The sequence below is a fragment of the Dermacentor andersoni genome, chromosome 8 (assembly GCF_023375885.2).
Source record: "Dermacentor andersoni chromosome 8, qqDerAnde1_hic_scaffold, whole genome shotgun sequence".
NCBI lineage: Eukaryota > Metazoa > Arthropoda > Arachnida > Ixodida > Ixodidae > Dermacentor > Dermacentor andersoni.
In genome coordinates this window covers 54,009,811-54,034,727 of record NC_092821.1, presented here as the reverse complement: position 1 = coordinate 54,034,727, position 24,917 = coordinate 54,009,811, and the positions used below count along the sequence as shown (strand labels likewise).

The 24,917-nt window shown below is 46.4% G+C and overlaps 1 protein-coding gene and 1 pseudogene across 1 annotated transcript in view; both read left to right on the top strand.

Moving 5' to 3' along the window:
* The first annotated feature begins 4,655 nt into the window (after positions 1-4,655).
* Positions 4,656-5,375, top strand: LOC140212955 (uncharacterized; annotated as a pseudogene).
* Positions 5,376-6,838: 1,463 nt separating this feature from the next.
* LOC126526360 (angiotensin-converting enzyme-like) overlaps positions 6,839-24,917 on the top strand; it is a 32,197-nt gene continuing 14,118 nt past the window's right edge. Inside the window, exons 1-6 of the mRNA XM_072284071.1 lie at positions 6,839-6,874; positions 7,809-7,911; positions 8,037-8,180; positions 8,637-8,828; positions 20,003-20,100; positions 22,755-22,924. Coding sequence (XP_072140172.1) covers positions 6,839-6,874; positions 7,809-7,911; positions 8,037-8,180; positions 8,637-8,828; positions 20,003-20,100; positions 22,755-22,924 — 743 coding nt within the window. The remainder of the gene's footprint in view (positions 6,875-7,808; positions 7,912-8,036; positions 8,181-8,636; positions 8,829-20,002; positions 20,101-22,754; positions 22,925-24,917) is intronic.

Sequence of the window (24,917 nt, the reverse complement as noted above, 5' to 3'; positions counted from 1 at the left end):
CGATCAAGATGGCAGAGTAGAAACGTGTCAAGAAAGGAAGCAAGTTCGTTGTTTATTGCCGAGAAATTAGCCTTTTTATAATCTTTTATTTCCTTAAATCGTTTACGTTTCAGTGGTAGTGATATCGTGATTGTAAAATGTAATGTATCGTGGTCGCTAAGGCCAGGTAAGTGCGTTATCGGGGATATAATATCAGCTGATGATGTCAGCACGAGATCAAGTAATGATGACTTTGTGTCTGTTACACGTGTTGGAATAACGACCGTTTGTACTAAGGTAAAGTCAGAACAAATAGCGATAAACTGATTAGCCTCACTGGATGATAGGTTAGAGAAGGGACATGTGCTCGACCAATTTATGTTAGGAAAGTTAAAGTCACCCATAAGAATTATCTTTGCTCCAGGGAATCTTACTGTTAATTGATTTAGACAGTCATGCAGGTGATCACAAAACGAACTATGCCAGGGTAGCCGGTAGCAGACGCCTAAGATAATTTTTTTGAAATGAATGGTTAAACAACACCAGATAGATTCAATTTCAGTGATTATCGGTACATTAAAACACTCAACATCTTTACTAACAGCAAGCAATACACCTCCCCCTATTCTGTCTGTACGGGCATTCCGATACACAGCGTATCTTTTACGCAATGAAACAATTCTTCGTTTGTTTTTGTGTTAGTCAACCAAGTTTCAGTTATCGCTATTATGTCAGCATCAGTGTCATCAACCAGAGAACATAATTCGTCCCTTTTATTAAATATACTGCGAATATTAGTGAATACAACAGAGATAACATGTTTCGATGAAGTGCAAGCATCTCCCCTCGCGTTTCGCTATCGCGAGTTCTGTAAGACAGGACCTGAGCGCAGAATTCGAGGGTCGGAATTTCTGTTTCGTGACGTTATTTCGTAAACAACATCGTTATCTAGGTCGTAGCCGTAACAGCTTTCTCCCACGAATAGTCTTTTGTAACGAAGGCTGTAGGGTGTATTCAGTCCCTTACCATATTCCGTTAATTTCTTTCTCATATTTGTCGTTGCCTGACAGAAGTCTTCGCTCACCGTCAGGCTGTTTCCTTTTAGAAGAGAACGCTTACATAAAACTTGTTCTTTGGTTTTATAAGAGGAAAACTTAACTATTATCGTCCGCGATTTTTGTTGAGTGTAGCGACCTATCCTATGTGCGCGCACAATGTCTTCGCAAGTTAAACTGATTTTTAAAGTGGTATTTATCAAATCTAGCGTTTTTTCCTCTGATTGTATTGAATTTTCTGTAGGAGTATCCAGTACACCGAAAAAAAAACAGATTGTCGCGACGTCAGCGATCTTCCGTGTTATCAAGTCGCGCACGAAGCGTGTTCGTATCGGTTACTACACCTTCAGTCTTGTCGCTCAATAAGCTGACATCCTGTTTCCATTCATCAAGGATGGCCGTCTGGCGTTCCACGTGCTGCAGTCTCTGATCGATGTCAGATATTGCATCTGAAACGATTTTTTGCTGTTGTTTCAGCTCACGAATTGTCTCCGACATAGAATTATGCACAGATTCCATTCTAATAGTTCTTTCATTAAGGTCCCTCACGGCTTTAAGTACTTCAGCAAGGACATCATCCTTGGATGGGCCAGGATTGCTTTCCACGTCACCACACAGTGAAAGAAACAAGACACAGAACGGGTCACTCAAGGCTTCTGGGCACGGAAGCACGACAATGAAGCGATTACTAGATTTAAAGCAAAGAAGTGGCAGTTTGGAAATGTAACTGACCTGCAGGGTGAAAAAAGACAAGTGTGAGCCTGTCATCCTGTCGATGCCTCCGTGCCCTCTGACGGCCCAGAGCGTATTGCTTGGCTTTAAGCGTCCCGCTGCTGGCACTGTCGAAGCTGTCGCGGTTGCGCAGTGGTGAGTCGAAGATACCGATGGGATGTCGTTCCAGATGCAGATTTGGTGATGGCATTGATCCGGGCAATGTGTGGCGGGAACAGGTTCACCGAATTTGCCGGCCACTGAAGCATGGACGAAAGGCTCGCCACGGGATGAACCAGGTATGAGGGCAGCGAGTAGCTGCAGGGTGAAAAAAGACAAGTGTGAGCCTGTCAGCCTGTCGGTGCCTCCGTGCCCTCTCTATACCTTGGAGATACCTTAGAGTTCGGGCTGACACTCCTCAACATGCCTCAAGCACACACGAGGCTGGGACAGACAGTTCACCAAGTAGACACGTCACCAGATCTTACCTGGAGTACTCGTGCGCAGCTTTTTCGATGGGAGGTGCTGGACGATTGCATGAGGAGCGACCACTTTCCGACCCTCATACGCTTTCGCACAGGCAATGCCAATCCGAAGATGAAGCCACACGCCACTACACGGCTAAGCCACAAAACACACTGGGACAAATACCGTGAGTAACTGCAGCAGCAGTCTCCAGCCAAGAACATTGACCATCTGGTATCACAGCTATGCGTAGCGAAGCGAAGTGCCACCAAACACTTAAGGGTGCCCTCTGACCACCCAGAGCCTGATAGACATCTGCTCACCTTATGGAATAGAAGGCACCGGATTCTCACCCAGTACAGGCGGTCTGGTCGCGCTGCTCACCAAAAAGCACGGTTGCTCAAAATACAGCGCTTGGTCGAAGAATATACGACGATGCTCGCATCAGACCGCTGGATGGGAATTTGCGAATTCATCAATGGACAGACTCATACGTCCAAGGTTTGGGCCATCCTGCACTCTCTTCTCGGCCAGAGCAAGACCAACAACGGCGCGGCTCGTGTGGCCCTCCGCGAAGGCATCAGTGCTCAGGAACTTGTCGAACAGGCCGCTGAAGTGTTTTTCCCGCCGACGTCACGCCCCACAGACACCACATACCAGAAGGATGCCCATTCTGAAGATATTGAACCACTTAACAGCCCCTTCACCATGATCGAGCTGGAGCACGCCTTGCAGCGTGCTAACGTACGTAGTCCTCCAGGGGTCGATGAGGTGGGCGTAGCTTATCTACGCAATCTGCTTCTTGAGTAGAAGCACGCTCTTCTCAAAGAATCTAATCGAGTCTGGGATACCGGGATACTGCCCTCCACTTCGAAGATTTAGGTGGTCAAGCCCATTCCGAAGCCTGGTAAACCACCACATACCTTATCCAACCTCCATCCGATCCCTTTGACCTCGTGTGTCTGTAAAGTAATGCAGAGCATGGCCAACACACGCTTGATGTGGTACCTTGAAGATCGCGAACTTTTGGCTCCTACACTGTATGGATTTCGCCGTGGGCTATCAACACAGGATGTGCTAGGCCGCCTCAAACAGGACGCCCTCGACTCTAATTCGGTGCACCCACGAGCCGTTGTCGCAGTGGATATACGCAATGTATTTGAGGCCGCCCATATAACACCATCATGATAAAAGCACGTGCCCTTGGCATTAGAGGGAAGATGTACAACTCCATAGCGGGTTTCCTTGAAGAGCGAAGCTACCAAGTCGAAGTTGGTCACGACGCCAGTGCCATACGAACCAACTACGTAGGCGTCCCCCAGGGCTCGGTTAAGCAGGGCTCCGACCCTGCTTAACATAGCAATGCACCAGCTACCAAAGCGCCTTGCCTACGTACCGGGCCTGAAACACGTGGTGTATGCCGATGACGTCACCGTGTGGACGCATCAAGGGTCTATTGGGGAGCAGGAGGACGACTTACGAAGAGTTCTCGACATTATTCATGCCTATGCCACGGAAACGGGTTTACACACTGCCCCAGACAAAACAGAGTTTGTCGTCATTTATGGTGGCAGGTCTACCTTTGGAAAACAGGAAGAAAAGCAGTCTTTTAAACAGTACATCGGTGACCTACCCATCACACGGAACTCTACTATCCGAATACTCGGTATGCACCTAGGCGAGAACTGCACATCGAACACTTTGTTCCAACGCGTTACGAAGACCAGCAAACAAATCCTGCACGCTTTACGCAGAATCTCTACCCACACCCGTGGAGTAAACGAACGTGAAATGCGGCAGTTCGCTCAAGCTTTTCTTGTCTCCCGTATCATGTACGCGCTGCCATATCATCTAGTCAACCGCTCACAGATGCACGCACTCGACCGGTTACTTAACGAAGCCAAACGCATTGTAACTGGACTACCAAGGTACACAAGCCTCGAAAAGATTAAAAGTTGCAGCAAACTCAACAAGCTGTCCGAGCTCGTAGACATGCACACCTATAAAAGACGAAACTTCCCGCCACAAATGCCGGGCGACACACACTCATGCTCCTCGTGTATGATGTCCACAAAATGCCCATTTTGCCCAACAACACGCAGCCGTGGGGAATCACGGCTCTCACCGATGGCAGGCCACTTCCTCTCAATATGGACCCTACTCAGTGAATGCGGCGCCTTGCATGTGCCAGGAGGCATGCTAAACCTACGAGTTCACTCCCCTTGATTGAACGCATCGTATACACGGACGCTGCACTGCCTGCAGACGACGCTAGTAACACCTATTATGCCACTGCGTGGTACGAAAAGACAAATGAAAATCAGAACCGCCGCCATTATATATCAGCAAAAGCAATGTCCAGCCCTCCCGCTGAGCTAATGGCCATCCTAGATTATTTGGAGTGGACTCGTGCAACTTCGTCTCAAACTGACCCTGTTCACCATCATGTGTACCCATCGGGCATATGCTAATGTTATTTACGCAGATACCGTACTGCAGACGATCCGGCACCAGGCACGCCTGCTCCGCGAATGCGGTCACGATGTTACCATCCACTGGGTCCTTGCGCACTGCGGTAGCCTCGGAAACGAGAACGCTCATTGGCTGGCGCGCGCTCATCTCTCTACCGCGCTAGCCAGAGCCTCCGATACTCCTTATCCTCTCCTAGCTACCACACCTGAGGTAGCAGACCCGATGGCAGACAAGCATGCGACCAAACAACGACGTGCTGCCCACCTCACAGCAGTGGGCAATCCACTCTCTATACCGTCGCTTCCACCGAAGGTATTCACGCGGCGAGAGTCAGTCTTGCTTCGGAGAATTCACACAGGCACCCTCCTTACTCCTCACTTGCTGAACCATTTCCACAGGGGCGGCACACCACCACCCGTAAGTGGGTTCCGTTCCATGTGCACATGTCGTGCTGATCTCAACCACCTTTGTTGGGAGTGCCCCCTCTACATCCCACCGAGGCTTCGTGCCCTGGCCACCATACAGCGGAGACCCTGGCCTTCTCTCCGGGCTTGGGCTTGCCCGGACACCACGTCTCCGGACCATGCCATCGAGCTCTAGCGAGCACTGCTGTTGTTCCTCGGGGACCCGGCGGCACCACCCGTCGTCGATCGGCTCCGCGAGAGTCACAAGCGTCATGCGGCTCCCACTTAGCTGCCTCCAGGACGTTCGTTAATAAAACCGAGGCAGCCTTACCCTTCCCCTTTTGCAATAATACCCCTCCCGTTTCCACCGCAGCGTCTTCAGCGCACTTTAATCTGGAATAGATGTGGTTTCATTCATTCACATCGTCCTACTTGTCGTTGCTCACCCTCTTCTATTTCAGCGGTCTCCTATCTCACTGAAAATGGCAGGGTCACGCACACGCAATATATCCGAGCAGGCCACGGCGGTCACTGGGGCCGTTGGACGCGTTGATGGTTCTTCTGCCATGACTGGAATGAAGGGCAAAGTCCTGCTTCCAAGTTTGAGGTTTCAAGACAGCACCTCCACCAAATGTGATGGTGTTTATTGGACTCATAAAGCGTCAGCCAAGAACAGAGCAGTAGGAATGATGCATCAGCTAGATCGGCGAACTGGCTCCGCGACATGCGATGGTGATAGCACTTTCTAGAGTGCCGATCTCCTTGTGGCTACAAAACGCACGATCGCGATGTGACTTCCAGTGCCATTCTTCTTTCTTACAGAGCATTTAAAGAAAGCATGTCGATTAATTTGTATAAAATGTTCAGTCTACACCTTGTGCGCTTGCCTAAGTTTATCAAATTATTTCACTGATATTTATTTATTTGTTGTATGGCCCCCAACACTTCTACTGGTGGCCATTCCGTGGCCCACCGGCGAAACCGTTCAGAGACTCGTGGCCTAGATGAATAGCGTACATAATCTCACGGAAAAATGAAAACTGTGAAGCAAACTTAGGTGCTATCCTGTGCCGTTCTCTCTGTGATTTCGGCGGTTCCAGTTAGCAATATACCTCTACACTATCATGTACTGCCACCGAGACCATCTTGGCATTTTGTATTACATATTTTTTAAAACTTGTAACATTATTGCATTATTACACTTACGCGTTTCGCCCTTTTCTTCTCTCCCTCCTAACTAGGCGGCTGAGTCCATTGCCTTGAGGAAACTGCACAAGAAAATATCGGAGCACGTGGCAAACTTCAGGTGGACCGAATTCAGAGACCCCGTGACGAGAAGAATTTTCGACGAACTGTCATCTCTTGGTGCTTCCGTTCTGTCACATGAAAAGGAACACGAGGTGACTAGGACGCATTATTTAATACGACATTTCTTCGCAGTAAGAGAAAACAAAATTGTGTATAGACTTACCTGTTACAATAATCGCGTCTACAGAACTAATCTCTTTGTGTTCAGTCACACATTTGCTCCCTTCAAAAACGGGAATTACTGAATCTAATCGACTAGCCAGCCAGATTGATTCTTTTGTTTTTGTATATTAATTTAGAGTTTTGTGTTCACTACGTATCTACTTCAAGTTCTCCTGCACTAAAATTATTTTACTGTAGGCCACAACTTTCGAATAGTGAATTACTGTCGGCCCGTATTCCAAAAACAGCTTTTAAAAAAGTTTTGTTCTTAAAGGAATCCTGATGCTGGACAGAACTGGCGAAAGCAGCGGGCTAATGGTGAGGAGTACTTACGAACACAATGCTTTGTGAATACGGCCCTTGTCCTTGTCCGCTTATCTTACTCACCTGATTTATTACCAATCTCAGAATGCGGTTAGGCATTTTGAAGCTATCGTGCGGGAACAACAGCAAGACATATTCAATAGTACCATGGGTATGTTGTAGCAGTCACTTGCAAAAGTGGAAAATATTTTCAGTACCGTAAATATTGTTAAAAATTATGTGATAATAATAATACAAATAATTATTGCATACCTTCATATCATAGTCACATATGCAGCCCGCAAAATCAATACTTTTTTGTACCAGTCTGGACAGTCGGCCGATAGTACCAGTACGCGCAGAAAACGGTTTAACAATGCATAAATTATAGTAGCTAAAATGAATAAAACTTCATTGACTAGTTATTATAGTATTGGCAACAGTGGTGTTGAATAACCATGGACTATTTGTACACGGTAGAAAAAATGAAGACAGATGTTGCAAGGAAATCGACTTCGTTATCAGTACAGCAACAAAAGGCTACAAAAGTGAACAGAAGTAAAGAAAGAATACAGCGTAGCTTATAACTGTCTTCCGAAAGAGCTCATTTTTTTCACTAACTTGAAAATTCTGCGTATTAGACCCTCCGAAATATATTGTAACACACAGCTGAATGAAGATACTTTAATTAGTTGAAGTTGGGTGAACTTGTGCCCGGCAAAGAGCTAAGCCAGAGTCTCACTCAGGCGTACACAGTCTTTTCGCAAGAGTTCCACACTTCCTCCTGCACCGCGCTGATGACACATTGCTCTGATCGCACATGTCTTGTGAGCCCACGTTGCCCACTTCACTGCTGCAAACAACCGGACTGGCGCAGGAGGTGGATGGCAGGCATGATTTGAAGGCATCTTGTGTCAATATTTTCTCATCTGTTTTCTTTTAATTTCAGTTGACGAAGCTGATTTCTGAGATGCAGGGGCATCATGCTTCAGCGAAAGTTTGTCCATGGTTAAAAAACACCTCTCAACAATGTCACTTATCTCTCGACCCAGGTGAGCTCACCAGGCTTTGTTTAAAAAGTGCAACCAATTATAAATGCTCATTACTTCGCCTGGCTTTACAATGCCGTGCTACGCTGGGAAAATAAAGTGTACTTTCTACTTTATTTACATTTCAGAAATCATAAATATGATGAGAACGTCGAGAAATTACTGCGAACTCTTGCACGTCTGGGACCAGTGGCGTAAAGTTGCAGGAAAGCCCATGAAAGAAAAGTTCTTGCGTTACGTTCAACTCCAAAATGAAGCTGCGATACTCGGCGGTGAGTCACTTTTCTTGTCAGTGGTTTCAAGCAGCACAACACGGCAACTCAAACGCATGGGCACGTGTTACACCAGTAATTGTTTCATAAAGGAGACTGTATGTGGTCAAGCACAAGGTGGCATTTCTTGATTTTATTAGGTGGCACAGCTGCCGCGAAACATGCGTTGTTCAAATTAACTGTTTGCATTTCCATTCTGAGTTGTAAAGAGAAAGGGCTGCGTTTCGTAATTCTAAATCATTGGTACACAATTGACTTACCAGGTTGAAAGGAACGCCAGAAGTGCTGAAGTGCACATGGATGCTCTTTAGGCGTCTGCTAAGAAGTGCCACGAGGTTACGATTTTCTTTCTTAATCATCAGTGCGGTGGGGAGGAGGAAAGTGGTTAATCTAAGCACGTTAAAAGTTTATATCACCAATATTGCGCACTTGTGTGCCTAATGTTTTCCTCTACAGGACAACACGACGCAAGTGTCTCATGGCTAGGTGCCTATGACGACGATAATTTTGAGAGGAAACTGGAACAATTATGGGCACAGATAAAGCCACTCTACATGCACCTGCACGCGTACGTGCGTTCGAAATTGCGTAATGTGTACGGCAGTGACAGAATATCAAAATTTGGACCCATTCCTGCCCACCTTCTTGGTAAGTGTACTTTCTTTTTCTGCACAGTAAGTTAGGCGACGTGGTCAAATCTAATGAACCGGGGAAAAAAAAACTCTGGATAGGAATGGCTGGAGTATCGTAACCATTGAGATAATAGTGCCCAGAAGGTAATGTTCTAAAATTTTGCTACTTCATCACTAACAATAAGCCACTTCTTTCCGCCAGCTTTTTTAAATGTGGTCTGAATTTGAAATAACTCTTTTTTTGCTAACACGACGGGCGCGGTATAAAAATAGTTTCGAGTCTTCAGACTCAATGCCACCAAATCAAGAGTTAGGTTTGTTAAATGTGGAAGCTTAGCGAAACAATGTAAAATTTCTGACAATATTGACAGAACAATTGGTGCATAGCCCAGCTTGAATTAATATGAAACGTTTCGAATATAACACAAAGAAGGATTAGTTTTTGCTTAAGGCGACACTTGATAAAACAATATTTCCCCAGTACATGGACCATGCACTTTCTCTACTGGCGTAAATTGGTGTGTGTGGAGAAATTGAGGTGAAAAGTTCTTTGGTTACAGCCTTATTCTTGGTTCATTCCCCAACAACAAATAAACAAAAAACACTAACGAACCCTACGAACTAATTGAACAAGTGACAGTGAAGTTGATCATAATAAATATATAAATACCAAAGAGTTCACTCGATACGTAACTTTTGTCCTCCTCGCTAGGAAAAATTCACCGCTTGCTGGGGACCCAAAGCACCTCGGGCCACACTCGAGCGATTTGGACTTGAACTCACGTGATGCGCCTGGTAGCGCTGACACCACTCGCGCTCCCGCGCGTGGTCCATGTGAAGAAAGTTCTGCCTTTTCAGCAAACCTGCTGGCACGCACGGCCCGGCGCTTTCTGTGGAGCCAACCGGCTTAGGACATAGATCTTCACAGTGCAGTGCACGGGAAACGTTCCAAGACGTGTACCGGCTGCCAAGCGCAAGGTGACGAAGAGCGTCGAAGAACGTGCACTCCAGGTTGGGGAAGAATTCATGAGGTCGTCGGCGGCCAGGAGCGGATGAGGTACAAGTAAGAGGCAGTATGGGCTCAAAAGGACCGTACTGGCCGCTGAATAAACGGTGCAATCGCCGTCGATGGTGGCAGGATGTTGTGTCATACGTCCGCTGATATGGCCGAGGGCCTCTCACTGGAAGCAGAGTCTACACGGAACGGCACCTGTTAGATGGCCTCAAGACCAGCTCTCCGGTAAGCGTGAACGAAAGTGTTGCACTAGGGACTTTTCGCTGCCACTCTTGGGGCAGTATGACGGGCCGTTATCGAGAGGTAGGCGGATTGGCAGATGGATGTTTGAAGCAGCAGGCGCATAGGTAGCTGGTGCAGACAAAGTCTGCGCTGCCACCGCTGTCGCTGTCAGTCGTTGTTGTACAGAGAGATGCCGGTAGTGCCTCAACCGGCTCGAGCACGTCAGAAGACCCTTGTGGTGACAGGTCTTTGGCTGGTCGCTGTACGAGAGGCACTGAGTTGTGCAAAAGATGGGGAACCGGGACCGCATGGTAAACCGGTGGAAGCAGGTAGTAACAGACTGCATAGTGCACCAGCACAGCGGAAGGGGAATTGTCGTAGGGCTGCGGGCTGGTGGATGGTGTGGCGAAGGAGGATGACGTGCTTTGCTCGTTGTGCCATGGCGTCGTTATGCTCCAGGATTTCGTGAAGCGGGGAGAGCCTCCCTCTTTTTGCCAGTCGAAACGGTGGAAGTGGCGCAAAGAGCCGCTAAAGATTCGTTCCTGCGGACCACTTTGCGAACGGTGTGTTTCAATGGGTAGAAATTATTAGGCCGATGTAACGGTGGCTGTCATGGCTGCCATGGTTCTAACATTTATTAATGCGATTAGCATTCTTCATGCTTCACTTCACGCCCTTTCAAGGTTCTGTCTATCTACACGCTATGTCCATCAAGTAATGCGAATGAGTCGATTAAAAATTATATCGATCAGAACAGCACAATACCTTAATATGTTTCATATTAAGCTCCTCCTACGTCGATCCATAGCTTTCAGCGAGATTTCCAGGCATCAAAGGTGTCACGGTAGGCCTTCGGAACGTCCTTCTGAGCCTTGGTGCAACACTTCTTGACTTTGCCAGCTGTCGCGAAACTGTTCTTTCATGGGAGTTTTCAAGAGCGGATACAAAAAAAAAAACTTTTTATTTTCTCCCCTTACATGTAGTTCGTGAACACCATTTTGCCTGCGCAGAGCAGCCAGCAGGACGTGCCTGAGCTTGGCCTATTCTGCTTTTGTTTTATTTCTATCTTTCTCACTCACCATGATAGGGAAAGCGCAAGAAGTCTAATAACTCAATTTGGTATGCTATGCTGGCTCTAAGATGAAGAGCAGTAACGCCGTCGGTCCCATCGCCATTGTCCTGCTGTCACAATGACAAGCGTGTGCGCGGCTAGACCGTGGACGGTTATAGGTTCTTCAGAGACGCGCGCTTTGTTTGGCTACAAAAAGGACGAAACGAAGCGGACGTGAAGTAACCAGGGTGGCGGAGCAAGGCCGGCGTTCCGCCTTCCGCGGTGACGTGAGCGCTGTGCGCATGTGCACTATAAGCACACTAGCCTTCCTGCTAGGCTGATGCGTGTATTCTCTGTGGTCTGAGTCATCATCATCAGCAGCCTGGTTACGCCCACTGCAAGGCAAAGGCCTCTCCCATACTTCAACAACCCCGGTCATGTACTAATTGTGGCCATGTCGTCCCTGCAAACTTCTTAATCTCATCCGTCCACCTAACATTCTGCCGCCCCCTGCTACGCTTCCCTTCCCTTGGAATCCAGTCCGCTACCCTTAATGACCATCGGTTATCTTCCCTCCTCGTTACATGTCCAGCCCATGCCCATTTCTTTTTCTTGATTTCAACTAAGATGTCATTAAATCCTATTTTTTCCCTCACCCAATCAGCTCTTTTGTTATCCCTTAACGTTACACCCATCATTCTTCTTTCCATAGCTCGTTGCGTCGCCCTCAATTTAAGTAGAACCCTTTTCGTAAGCCTCCAGGTTTCTGCCCCGTAGGTGAGTACTGGTAAGACACAGCTATTCTCTTGAGGGATAATGGCAACCTGCTGTTCATGATCTGAGAATGCCTGGCAAACGCACCCCAGCCCATTCTTATTCTTCTGATTATTTCCGTCTCATGACCCGGATCCGCCGTCACTACCTGCCCTAAGTAGAGATATTCCCTTACCACTTCCAGTGCCTCGCTACCTATTGTAAGTTGCTGTTCTCTTCCGAGACTGTTAAACAATACTTTAGTTTTCTGCAGATTAATTTTGAGACCTACTCTTCTGCTTTGCCTCTCCAGGTCAGTGAGCATGTATTGCAATTGGTCCCTTGAGTTACTAAGCAAGGCAATATCGTCAGCGAATCGCAATTTACTAAGGTATTCTCCATTAACCTTTATCCCCAATTCTTCCCAATTCAAGTCTCTGAATACCTCCGGTAAAGACGCTGCGAATAGCATTGGAGAGATCGTATCTCCCTGCCTAACGCCTTTTCTTATTGGGATTTTGTTGCTTTCTTTATGGAGGACTACGGTGTCTGTGCGGCCGCTATAGATGTCGTTCAGTATTTTTACATGCGGCTCGTCTACACCCTGATTCCGTAATGCCTCCATGACTGCTGAGGTTTCGACAGAATCAAACGCTTTCTCGTAATCAATGAAAGCTATATAGAAGGGTTGGCTATATTCCGCACATTTCTCTATCACCTTATTGATAGTGTGAATATGGTCTATTGTTGAATAGCCTTTACGGAATCCTGCCTGGTCCTTTGCTTGACAGAAGTCTAAGATGGTCCTGATTCTTTTTGCGATTACCTTAGTAAATAGTGTGTAGGCAAGTAACAGTAAGCTAATCGGTCTATAATTTTTCAAGTCTTTGGCGTCCCCTTTCTTAGCGATTAGGATTATGTTAGCGTTCTTCCATGATTCCGGTACGCTCGAGGTCATGAGGCATTGCGTATACAGGGTGGCCAGTTTCTCTAGAACAATCTGCCCATCATCCTTCAACAAGTATGCTGTTACCTGATCCTCCCCAGCTGCCTTCCCGCTTTGCATTGCTCCCAAGGCTTTCTTTACTTCTTGCGGCGTCACCTGTGGGACTTCAAATTCCTTCAGACTATTCTCTCTCGCATTATCGTCGTGGGTGCTATTGGTACTGTATAAATCTCTAAAGAACTCCTCAGCCACTTGAACTATCTCATCCATATTAGTAACGAGATTGCCGGCTTTGTCTCTTAACGCATACATCTGATTCTTGCCAATTCCTAGTTTCTTCACTGCTTTTAGGCTTCCTCCGTTCCTGAGAGCATGTTCAATTCTGTCCATATTATACTTCCTTATGTCAGCTGTCTTACGCTTGCTGATTAACTTCGAAAGTACTGCCAGTTCTTTTCTAGCTGTAGGGTTAGAGGCTTTCGTACATTGGCGTTTCTTGATCAGATCTTTCTTCTCCTGCGATAGCTTACTGGTATCCTGTCTAACGGACTTACCACCGAATTCTATTGCACACTCCTTAATGATGCCCACAAGGTTGTCGTTCATCGCCTCAACACTAAGGTCCTCTTCCTGAGTTAAAGCCGAATACGTGTTCGGTAGTTTGATCTGGAATTCCTCTATTTTCCCTCTCACCGCTAACTTATTGATCGGCTTTTTATGTACCAGTTTCTTCCGTTCCCTCCTCAGGTCTAGGCTAATTCAAGTGTTGTAAAGGGCCCAGCACCTCCACCAAATGTCGAGGGGCGTTATAGTTTAATTGATGAGCCCCTCAGGTAGCAGAGCACCACAGCGAGAGAAGACAAAGCTTAGGCAACTAAGGCACACGGCTTCCAACCACTCGTTGTCGCTGTCTTTCTGGAATCAGCGCCTGCTGCTCGTTCTTCTCCAGTATATTTTAATAATTTATTATGTTACTATCGCAAGTCTAGTTCGCTCATGCAAAATCCGGCAACGTTTCTGAAATAGTTGGCGCGTGCGTTAAATGCGACTTTCGTGCATTCAATCCCGCTTGACAGCTAAATCAGATTCGGACGCTGCGCTAGGCGGCACTGCCTTCGGGACCAGCCCTCATTCGCCGGTTTTGTTATCTTGGCAGATTACGCTGGAAGAAGAAATTACGACATTGTCCCACCTTTATGGATGGCACAGGTCGAACCCATTTTAACGTTGTTGTTTTTTTTGCTGAATTGCTAAGGCTATCACCTTTTTAGTAAAGGCTGCATTACGTACACATAGGTACGTATGAACATACAATACTTAGTTACAAGTGATGTCAAGATAGATGTTTACCCCGCTTACACCCATCCAGTAGAGATGTAGAACCCAACAATCGCCATGCTGTAAACACGTGTCAAACGGCTGGAGTAAAAGTCATGCCGTCGCCGTCGTAAAATCGTTGCCTTGCTGCTGTTGTAGTACACAATTGCTCACTATACACAAACACATTGGTTAAACTGCTAGCGCTTTCGAGAACCCGACATAATGCTAGATAACCAGCTGTCTCTAAAGCACTTTGCATTATATCGATCGCCACAGCGCGAAAGATCGCCATGCTCTCTTCACTGGGCACTGACTAACGCCTACGGTGTTCCGCGGGTGTCATCTCGCGCACCATCAAAGTGCAACACCTGCAATAGCACGGCCGGCATTCTCTATCACTCCAGCGTTATGAGAGAGAGGCATGGTGCCTGCCTGGACGTTGTTTCGCCTGCCGAGCAAGAGTTGCGTTGCGTCCTCAATCGCGGCATCATGCCAAACCTACGTATATTGAGAACATAGTTCCAGAGATTAAACGGCAGCAATAAACATTACTATAGCTGTCATTGCTTCCCCCTTTGAGAGGAATTACCATATTGTTTTACTTTCCTGGCTCGTGGCAATACAAATGCAGCGCAAGCACGCAAAAGACACAATTTTATTGGCAGCAGTTGATTGCAATGTCCGCTCAGCCGAGATCCCTGTTTTTATTCCAAGAAAATGTATGTTTCAATTCTCTACAAGCAGTAGAAGCTTTCTGTTAAAGTGATTTTGGATTTCATTTTCGTAGAATGATCTGAGATTTTTCATTTGCGCCATTTAATGCAATGTCCGCTCAGTAATGAGCGTTGAGTCAAGATCTCTCTTTCCGTACCAGGAAAACTTCCATCCTCGCACGCAAGTAAAGCTGTTTGAAGAAGCCCCTGCTAATTTTTTAGGTGTTATTATTTTTATCGTTGCGGAATGACGTGCATCGATGGTTTCCAATTGTGCTCAATTTTACTGCGTTTTATAGTATTTGATATGTGTTCTAACCTCATTTTTCTCGCAAAACATGACACATTCCGTTACGGTCATATTGTTGACAATTCTCAGTATGACCCTAACTCGTGTAGCAAAAAAATCGTGGTGAATTGGCACAACATCACCGCAAACACCTGTCTGGCAACATGAACGAACGCTACTACTTATAACCTAGTGGCCGCAATGGGTACATCCAGCGGGCGTGTCCAGTCATCCCTGTGACACATTTCAATCTGCCCTACCAGTGAGATCAGCCGACGTTAACGTCGGTATCGGCCGTACAATTACCAGTCTCGGCCCATTTAAACGGCAAAGCTTGCAGCCCGCCCGCCCGCACGTCCACATATTAGCGAAAAAGTCGCTGCACTAGGAGAAGAACGCTTTTCATTAAACATTTGCACAATTTTTTTACTGCTATAAGACCACATCTTGTGAAATTCCCTGTCGCAAGGGCCGTTAAGGTAAAAGTTCATGACGCTCCCTTGGCACGGCACTTGGGCGTCTCACGCACATATGGCCCTGTACGCTGTCGCTTCTTTTGGCCAGGTCTCGCCCGCTCCGTCCGGCGTCACATTGGCACTTCTGGGACCTGTCAGCACCAGATGCGATCCGCGCTTCGAGCTGGATGTCTCCAGCCAGTCCACGTCCCGCCCGAACCCTTTTTGCGAGTTGGTCCTGACCTTCTTGCGGCGTTTCCTCTCTCGCGCTCCGGCAATAAATGGGTGGCCGTCACTACCGATTACGCTACGCGATATTAAAGAGCCCGCTACGCCATTACAACAGCCCTACCAACAAGTCAGCGACTGACGTCGCCGACTTCTTTTTCTACGAGATCAATTCATTGCACGGTGCTCCGCGCTAATTACTAACTGACCATGGCCATAGCTTTCTCTCGGCAGTCGTCGAAAACATCCTCCGCTCCTGCTGGACAAAGCGCAGATTCATCACGTCCTACCACCTGCAGACCAACGGCCTCACGGAGCGCCTCAACCGAACGATCAGCGGCATGCTTTCGCAGTACGCTGCGGCCGACCACCACGATTGCAATCTTAATTTACGATATGTGGCGGTCGCGCATAATTCATCGTGTCATTACACCACCGGCTATTCACTGTTCTATCTATCGTACGGCCGAGAACCCGCGTCGCCCTTGGACGCCTCGCTGCCCTCGCCGGCACGTTCTATTACTGTATACGACCGCGACGCGATCGTGCCGTCTACGCGTTGCAGCTCGCCCGCACCCGTCTAGAGGCATAGAGCATCAGAGACGGCTCTATGATTGTGTGTATGTAGTGATTATAAGGGTGACGGGAAGAGAGAAGTGCAGTGCCGTAACTGTCTCTCAAAGGAGGACACCTCAACAGCACTGCACAGGGTAGGGGAAGTGGGAAGGAAAAGATTAAGAGAGAATGAAAGAGAGCGGAAAAAAAAAGAAAAAAAAAGGCAAGAGGGTTGAAAAAGAAGAAGCAAAGCGGGGCTTATAGCCGCGCTCTCAGTTGAGTTTCGACAAAAAAGTCGAGAAGGGCAGCAAACGCTCTCTTGGCGATGGAGGCGTGGGCTGCGGGAAATAGTAGTTCTGTCTCCGTGTTGCAGGGTAGACCCACACGACGATAGGATGTACAGAGCGCGGTGCGCTCAGCGTCGAACGATGGGCATCGCAGCAGGAGATGTGCGAGAGTCTCATCCTCGCCGCATACCGCACATGCGGGGCTGCCAGTTCCGCGCAGTCTGTGCGCTCGGGCGGCGGTGTTGTAGCAGCCGACGCGGAGACGGAGAAGAAAGGAGCGGTCCCAGCGGGAGAGGCCGGCGCGGGGGAGGAGGCGAGGGGGTGTCCCCGCCGCAACACGTGGGTCAGGGTGATGCGCGCGGAGGGTGCGCGTGATAGTCGTCCTGGCCACGTCGAAGCGGGAGACAGAGGTGGCGAGGGGTTGCCACTATCGCAACGTGCACTTTTCGTCGGGTTTTCTAGTGCTTCCCTGGTCACCAGTGCGCCGTGTGGGATTTTGCGAAAAGCTGCTGTCGCGTTACGCTGGTCCATACTATGTTGTGCGACAGCTGATCGATGTCACATTTGAAATCGTCCCCGCCGAAACCTCAGCGACGTCGTCAGCTGCAAGAGACATCGTTCACGAAGCGAGGCTTAAGCCCTATACAGCCCGTCTTTCACCACGCATGTGTAGCTTAAGCACCGGCACGGTGCTTCTACTGCCGGGGGTGATAATACGGAAGTCACCATAGTGTAGCTACATTGCAGAGAAGGAAGACGACGTGTTCCCGATTGATATAGTGTCGCCATTTTAGCGACCGTTGGTCTACGTGAAACTTTATTGTAGATAAGCTTGCGCATCAGCTGCACGTAACAATATTAATGGGACAGCGCTAAGGGCCCAGTGTCGCAGATAATCTGGTGTCGGCATCCGGCACCGGCGTCCCCGTGAGCGGAAATTCCCGTATATATTGAGGTGCATGTACATGCCACGCTTTGCTATGTGACATGTGGTATATTTTGGTTACATTGTCACACCGCTCTATCGCTAAAGTAGCCCATACCTTGTCTTACATTCTTCGCAAAGTTATTCCTCCGAATTTCGAGAATGACAGCCCACAAACAAAGGTCAAGAAACAAAACACCGACAGCGCATGCCTTTTATGTTAAGTCATCTCGGACTGAACTCCTGAAAGTGCGAGACAAAAACAGAAACCTCAAAAGCATGTAATTTCGTTGGCGCGCCGGTTCACTACCCGCGGAATCGGCGCGCCCGGCAATAGGCCGGGTTTCTACCAGAAAGCTTGCCTTCGTGCATAGCGTTGGCCGCCTGGCTTTCCCACTAAACATTACGGTTACATAAGTTGCAGTTGCCGGGATGCGTGAGAAGCAGTCAGGGATCTTTGAATGCCATCGCATTCCAAACTTAAAGGCGAACTTAAGCGTCCACCAAATTTTTCGAACTCTGCAGGAATAATATTCCTAAAGAGAGGATAAATGTCGGCTGTGTCGATACCACCACCACCAAGTTGAGAAACTTGTTGACATTGAGCACATCACTGGCCCATATATGTATCCACATATTTTTCTTTTCCTTTTCCTTTTGGCCGAAGCTGAATATGTTGTCATTGCCAAAGACAAGTCGCAGAAAAACGGCACCATAATCTACATGACAACGCGAGTTATTTTTACAGATTCACGCGATTGCGTTAAGGACCGCATGTCGCAAAAACTTCGGCGTCGGCGTCCATCGTCAGACATCACTTCGACAAAAAATTTCGTACCAAATTCAGAACCATGCATTACCAGCCCCTCTTCTAACAACAAAGTTGCTCACAACTTGTCTTTCATTCTTTACAAAGGTACTGCTCGGTATTTTGACGACGGCAGCACACAAACAATTGTAAATAAAGAAAAACACCGACAGTGTATATCTTTTATGTTAACATTTCTCATACTGAAATATTAAAAGTGAGACACAATAATAGGAGATAGACCCACGCAAGAGGCCGCGTTTCTACCAGAAAGCTTGACATCGTGCATAGCGTTCGCCGCCAGCGTTTCCCTGTAAAATTCACGGTTACAAATGCTGCAGTTTGCGGGAAGCATGAAAAGCAGTCAGGGGTCTTTGAATGCTATCGCGTTACCCTCTTAATAGCAAAGTTTAAGCATTCTCCACATTTTACAGTGAAGCTGTTAGAACCTCGCTGGGTTTTTCTTGACGTTCGCAGCTTCGCCGAGCTGGGGTAGAGAGAGCTGAGACAAAGTGAAAGCAGAGTATAAACAAACGCGCTACGCCAGCCAAACGTCGCGATCGGCACAGATAGCCGGGCCCCGACGCGCCATGAAGGCGGACGCGATCATGGGGCGAGTGGCGCACCACGTGTCGGGGCAGCGCCGTACATTGCGAGGAGGGAGTCTTCTGTGTTTGCCGCAAGATGGCTCTGCGTGTGCGCAGAGCGCAGAAGAAATGTAGCGGAAACGTACTTCGCTACTCGTGAAACTGCGACTTCTGTCAGTTACATGGTCATAATTACCGATATGCACCGCAGTATAACATTCTACGGCACGTTTCTAAGGCAACAACGCATTCACTAGAGGCGATTTTGTCCCGTTTTGAAGGAACGAACTCGTGGCTGAGTGGTAGCGTCTCCGCCTCACACTCCGGAGACCCTGGTTCGATTCCCACCAGCCGATCTTGCAAGATGTTTTTTATTTATAAGTGCCTTCTGGTATTTATCGCTCACGGCCAACGCCGCTGACGCCGCACCGACGCCGACGACACCGGCTTTTCTGCGACACGAGCTCCTTAACGCTGTCGCGTCAAAATAGCATCGAGCAACCCAGCGACATGGCGAGGGTGGGTGGAGCCTAGCGGGAGAGAACGAGCGGTGGTGGCACCATCATTGCTCTCCGATAAAAACCCGCGCGCTCGCTTCGGCAGATTTCACCGACGCCGTGTACTAGGTACACGGCGTCGGTGCATTGTCTGGCACACGACCCCGATGCATATGGTGTCCGCACGAATGGCTTCTGTTGAGGCGGGCGCCTCAAATGAGCGCGCCGTTTGAACCGAAACCCCCCATAGAGGAAGGCGGCATGGATTTTTTTGAAGCCTTAACTTCCCCCAGCTCCGTTGGTCTCTAGCGTCTGCGATAGCAGAGCCACGGATAATGTATTTAGTAATTACTACAACCATTATTCCAAGACAACTGATTGGAGAGAACAGCATATTCGGCTACATGAATGGTGCGTCCTTTCCTGATGTGACACGTTGACCGAAGATTTTATAGAATAATGGTAATAATAATTCGAATGCACCATCAACGAATGCGTCTGTCTTCCCTTATGCCGCGAGATTTGCGCTCTTTACGCAGGTCACATCCACGCCCAGCGCTGGTCTGGAATAATGGAAATAACTACGCCATATCCAAATAAACCTGCCATCAATGTCACAGATACCATGTTGCAAATGGTGAGAAAGATAATTTGAAATCAATTAGCCCGTAAATCGAAACTTGAACGGTAGTGTTATTTCCCACGTAAACTGGGCAGCCACTTTCGGGAGTGAGGCATAGAATGCGGTAGCAAATCGTGATATCATATTGCACAGATTTTTCGAAGGATGGCGCCTCAATACCGCTGGCCGAAAATGCATAGCAGATTTCGTTTCATGAAAGTCATTTAGCATTGCATCTGACACTGCAACCAGTAATGCAAAGAGTAATTGATGTATACGAGTCGAATTCAATATATGAGCTGGGTGTTTCTTTAAATGTGCAAAATTTTTAAACATCCCTGTGGCAGATAGCAGAATTATAGTTTTTGCGCTGATTTACTCGAACACGAGGGAATCACTTGAACTTTAAATCTAAGTGCTTAACCGGGCAATAGACAAACATTTACTGAATGTTATTTGAGTTAATTAGTTTATAGGCCACCTAGAAATCAAGGAATTCTAACCGGTGAGTTCTAGAGGCATCTGTATTCGGAATGAATTGTCAGCATGACAAAGCTTCTGGATGTTCCTTCTCAAAGTGTGCGTTGAAATATATTAGCGTTCCAATTAATTTTATGCGTCATTGAAGAAAAAGCTATTTTGCTAAAAATTGAAGTGAAACAACATTTCATTTTTACTGGAAGTTTTACGACGCATATGTTAAAACTGGTGTCATCCTCAAAATTCATTCACACTGGATGAACCTTCCAAAGTCGTGGGCATCTTTTCTACAAGTTTGTTATCTGTAATATTGTCAATATTTAGAAGTTAACGAGTGAAATTGTGTCAATTAGAAGAATAAGTGTTTTGATTTCTCGTACTATCAATGCTCGCCTGTTGTTCGCGTAAACCAGCCCAAACAAATAAAACTGTGTTATCTGCGACATTTATTCCTCAAAAACCACCTAGGCAATAAGCAATAAAAGAATCATTGGTTCTATTTGATAAATATATTGCTGTTAAAATGTTTTGTCAGATGAACTGAGAAGCTTTATTGAAGAATTAGAGAAAATGTGATCGTATCCGGCCACCATAAACATCTCTATGAAAACAACGAAAGCCGCAGACCACCAGTTCATAGGATAATGTAGTGCTTTTTGAAGAACTTAAGAGGCATGATTCGCTATCGCACATTGTTTTAAATGACTATAGGCGTGGGGAGTCTTGTGAGGCAATACATTGCTTGGCCTAAATTGGTACAACTTCGTAGGCTGCCTAAGACGAGGAATGTTTATTTATAAACTTCAAAAAATGTGCAGAAATGGTATACTGTAGGTGTTCGATAAAAAACCGGGTTACCTTGTGTGACAGCCATTGTTTTCCCACACTAGAATTAATCGGAACAGTTTTCACTTGCGTGCATATTTCTCTCTGTGTAAGTATTCCATTCGAACGGAACAATTTCGCATCGTCTAATAGCAAGCTCCTAGTGGCATTGGAATCGAATAGAAATGCGTTTTCGTTTGCACGTAATAGTTCTTCGGAAACCCGCAAGGTAATTAAGAGTAATTAACAGTAATTAATAAATTAATTGTTAAAGTAATTAAGTGATTATTAAAGTAATTAATAAAGAGTGGATGTCTGATTTTCCCTTCATTATATACTTCACTCCATCTTGCGGGTTTCCGCAGAGCAATCACGTGAAACTCTTGTCTTTGCTTCGAGTTGGCAAATTAGACTTCGCCCTGCTAGCTGCCTGGTTAGCTCAGATGGTAGAGCGGCTACACCGAAAAGGCTGTGGTCCCGGGTTCGTGTCCAGGACCAGGACACATTTTTCTTCAACTGCGAGGCTTTTCTTTCGAGGAACCTGTATGGGTTTACTTCGTGGCAATTGCTACGAAAGGGTGGATGTCTGAATTTCCCTTTTGTTATTTCAGTATTCATTTTCTTTGAAAATCTCAAATATTCCTCCAAGCTTACTTCTCTCACTGCAAAAAAAAAAAAATGTGCACGTCTAATGCACATTTCGAAATCTATGTAAGGCGAAGCTTTTGTGACGCAATTAATTAAATGCTATAAATTTAACCATTGAATTTCTGCGTCCATTGCGTAAGGAAAGCTGACATGTGCTCAGAGGCGCACGCATGTGCACCTATGCAACGAATGAGAACTCTGATATTCGCTTGCATTACTTCTAACTTATTTTAAATGTACCCCTCCCCCCCCCCCCTAATGAGCCAATCCGTCGTTGTTGGTGTGTGCCATTGTATGGAAATCATCATTATCGTCTATTCACGGGGATCATATCTGAACGAGCTAGTTGCCATTCGCACGTTGGGCGCATACATACAATTGTTGCCTAATGTTTAGAGAATGGGACTTTGTGTGCTGGGATGCCCAAGGCTGGATCCCGTCATCAGGCACGTAATGCAATTTTCCTTTAAGCACGAGCAACTCGGTAAGAAACAGCAGTCAGAGTCTGGCAAAACCGAGCACGGTTCGGAAATGAAGATTCGCTGTAAAAACAGCGAGAAGTAATAGAAAGCAGCAATTTGTAGAGACGTTCTGAATCTACTTTGTGTAACGAATGCACAGCTGTTCTTACTGGAGGTTAAGATTGCCACAATTTACTCAATGCAACTATGTAACCCTGTTTCGAAATAATGTGAAATGAGTTGCTTCATCTACAGAACATGACTGTGCACGGCATATTTTTGTATGCGGAGGAGTTTTTCACCTCAATGGGTCTTCCTGCAATGCCAAATACATTTTGGAGGCGATCGTTACTGGAAAAGCCGCTGGACAGGAAAGTTGTTTGCCACCCATCTGCTTGGGACTTATACATCAACAATGACGTCAGGTGTGTTTCTGGAAATACTGTTTTCCATTTGACTCTACTTTCGAACGCATCTGTCATTTGTATGCCTGTTTGACCTAACGAACTGTATCTTAGAAAAACTTATCAAAGAAAAATAGGGCAGTTCATATCACCTGTTCGCAATTTTGGAAAAATACAGAACAATTTATTTGTGTACACTACACACACAAACACACACATATATGTGTGTGTGCGCGCGTCTGCGCGTCTGCACGTGTGTGCGGGCGGGCGTGCGTGTTTTATGTTAACGTACACTGAACTCTAAATATCACCAATTCAATTTAGCGCAAATCTACTTCTTTAGCAGGAATACCTGAAGAGAGTATACATTACTGACACAGGAAATCACTAAGCATGATTGAATAATTATCAAACTTTCCCAAGTTAACATGACAGCTGATTACCCTACCCCACCTCTTGCAATACACAAATTGAAGCCAGGGATTCCATAAGGGACATGCTCTTGAAATGAATTTTGAAACCAGCACCAGTTTTGAGGTAAGCGCAGTCAAAGTTGAAGTAGAAACTCATTGCTGTATCTCTTACTTATTTAACACAGCGCTTTTTTAGGCACTGAGGCTCAAAAGCTACTGGAACACGAATGCATTTCGTCGCAAACTTTGGGAACGCATATCTCAAAACTTGTTTCACCCTCAGAATTAGTTCAAAGTAGTTATTACTTTAAACGTCTCATGCTAGAATTCGTAATTTACTACAGGTGAAGTAGAGTAATTAGCTTGAAAGTTAAGTAGCAAAAATTTTAATGTAGTCATTGCGTCACCTCAAGTTTTTTAAAATAATGTCTGCCTCTGAGAATCATCTACTTCAAGCGGTAGAGTTGTGCTACACCTGACGGGTGATATTGAAATATTCTGTTTACGATACAACGAAACACCGCGTACGTATATATACGTGAGGGCATGTGTGTGTGTGAATGTAACTACACGGATATCCCGTAGAGTTAATAAAAAAACACGACTATTTAAATATGTATCCCGCACTGTCAACATTCCATCCAAATGCATGATTTGAGCCAGCCATACGGGAAACCGATCACCGACTCCAGACACGCAAAAAGCTCACGTTACCGATATCAGAAGATTAAAAAATCCCTGATTAACAAAATGCTCGTCCGACAAATTCCAGTCGGACTAACATGAGGCCCCGATCATATACCACATTGAATGTTCGATTTCCACTGATCCGACGGTGAGCCGTAATCGGTTACATCAATCATTTTCACCACCTGGGGATCTCTAACGAACGCACGAAGTCAATTACGCAAGCCCTTTTTTTTTTTGTTGTTGTTGTTGCACGCGGCAGGTTTTCAAAAAGAGGGACAACGCGTATGTTTCAGTGTGTCGGAAGGGAACGAAAACAACAAACGAAAAAAGAACAATATTGTTGACCAGAACGATAACGTAACCGAAACGTTATTCATTTATTTTTTTCGGAGTGAGACCGAAATATTTTTGATCCGTTTTCAAATCAAGGGGAAAGTCGGCAATCCCAAACAACCGACGTCACACAATTTCAAAATTAGTGCGTTCCTCAGGGGTCCGCAACGGCGCGTATCCCAGGCCGGCAAGTTCCTAGCGATAACCGCTCGAGCGCTCCTCTACTATAGGGCTGCCGCTCGGTGCGCTTGCAGATAAGCATCGTATATAGCAAATCCCCGGGTTCGCACACTAAAGAGCTTATCATTTCGTTTTCTATGGGTACAATGTTTTTCTACTGAGTTTAACCGTTCATGTTTTATTCATTTGTTTGTTCGTTCATTTAGACCTTATAGGAATACTGCGTGTAGAAGAAAAACGTGTGAAGATGGTAAATGGGCGACATTACAAAACGAAGCAATTCGCTTTTACATACATGGCATCAAAAATACCCGACTCATTACAAGCCGTACTATAAATTATTAAGAAAACATATGGTTTCTTAGCATTTCCCCATTCGGGCTTTATTTCCTGCACTT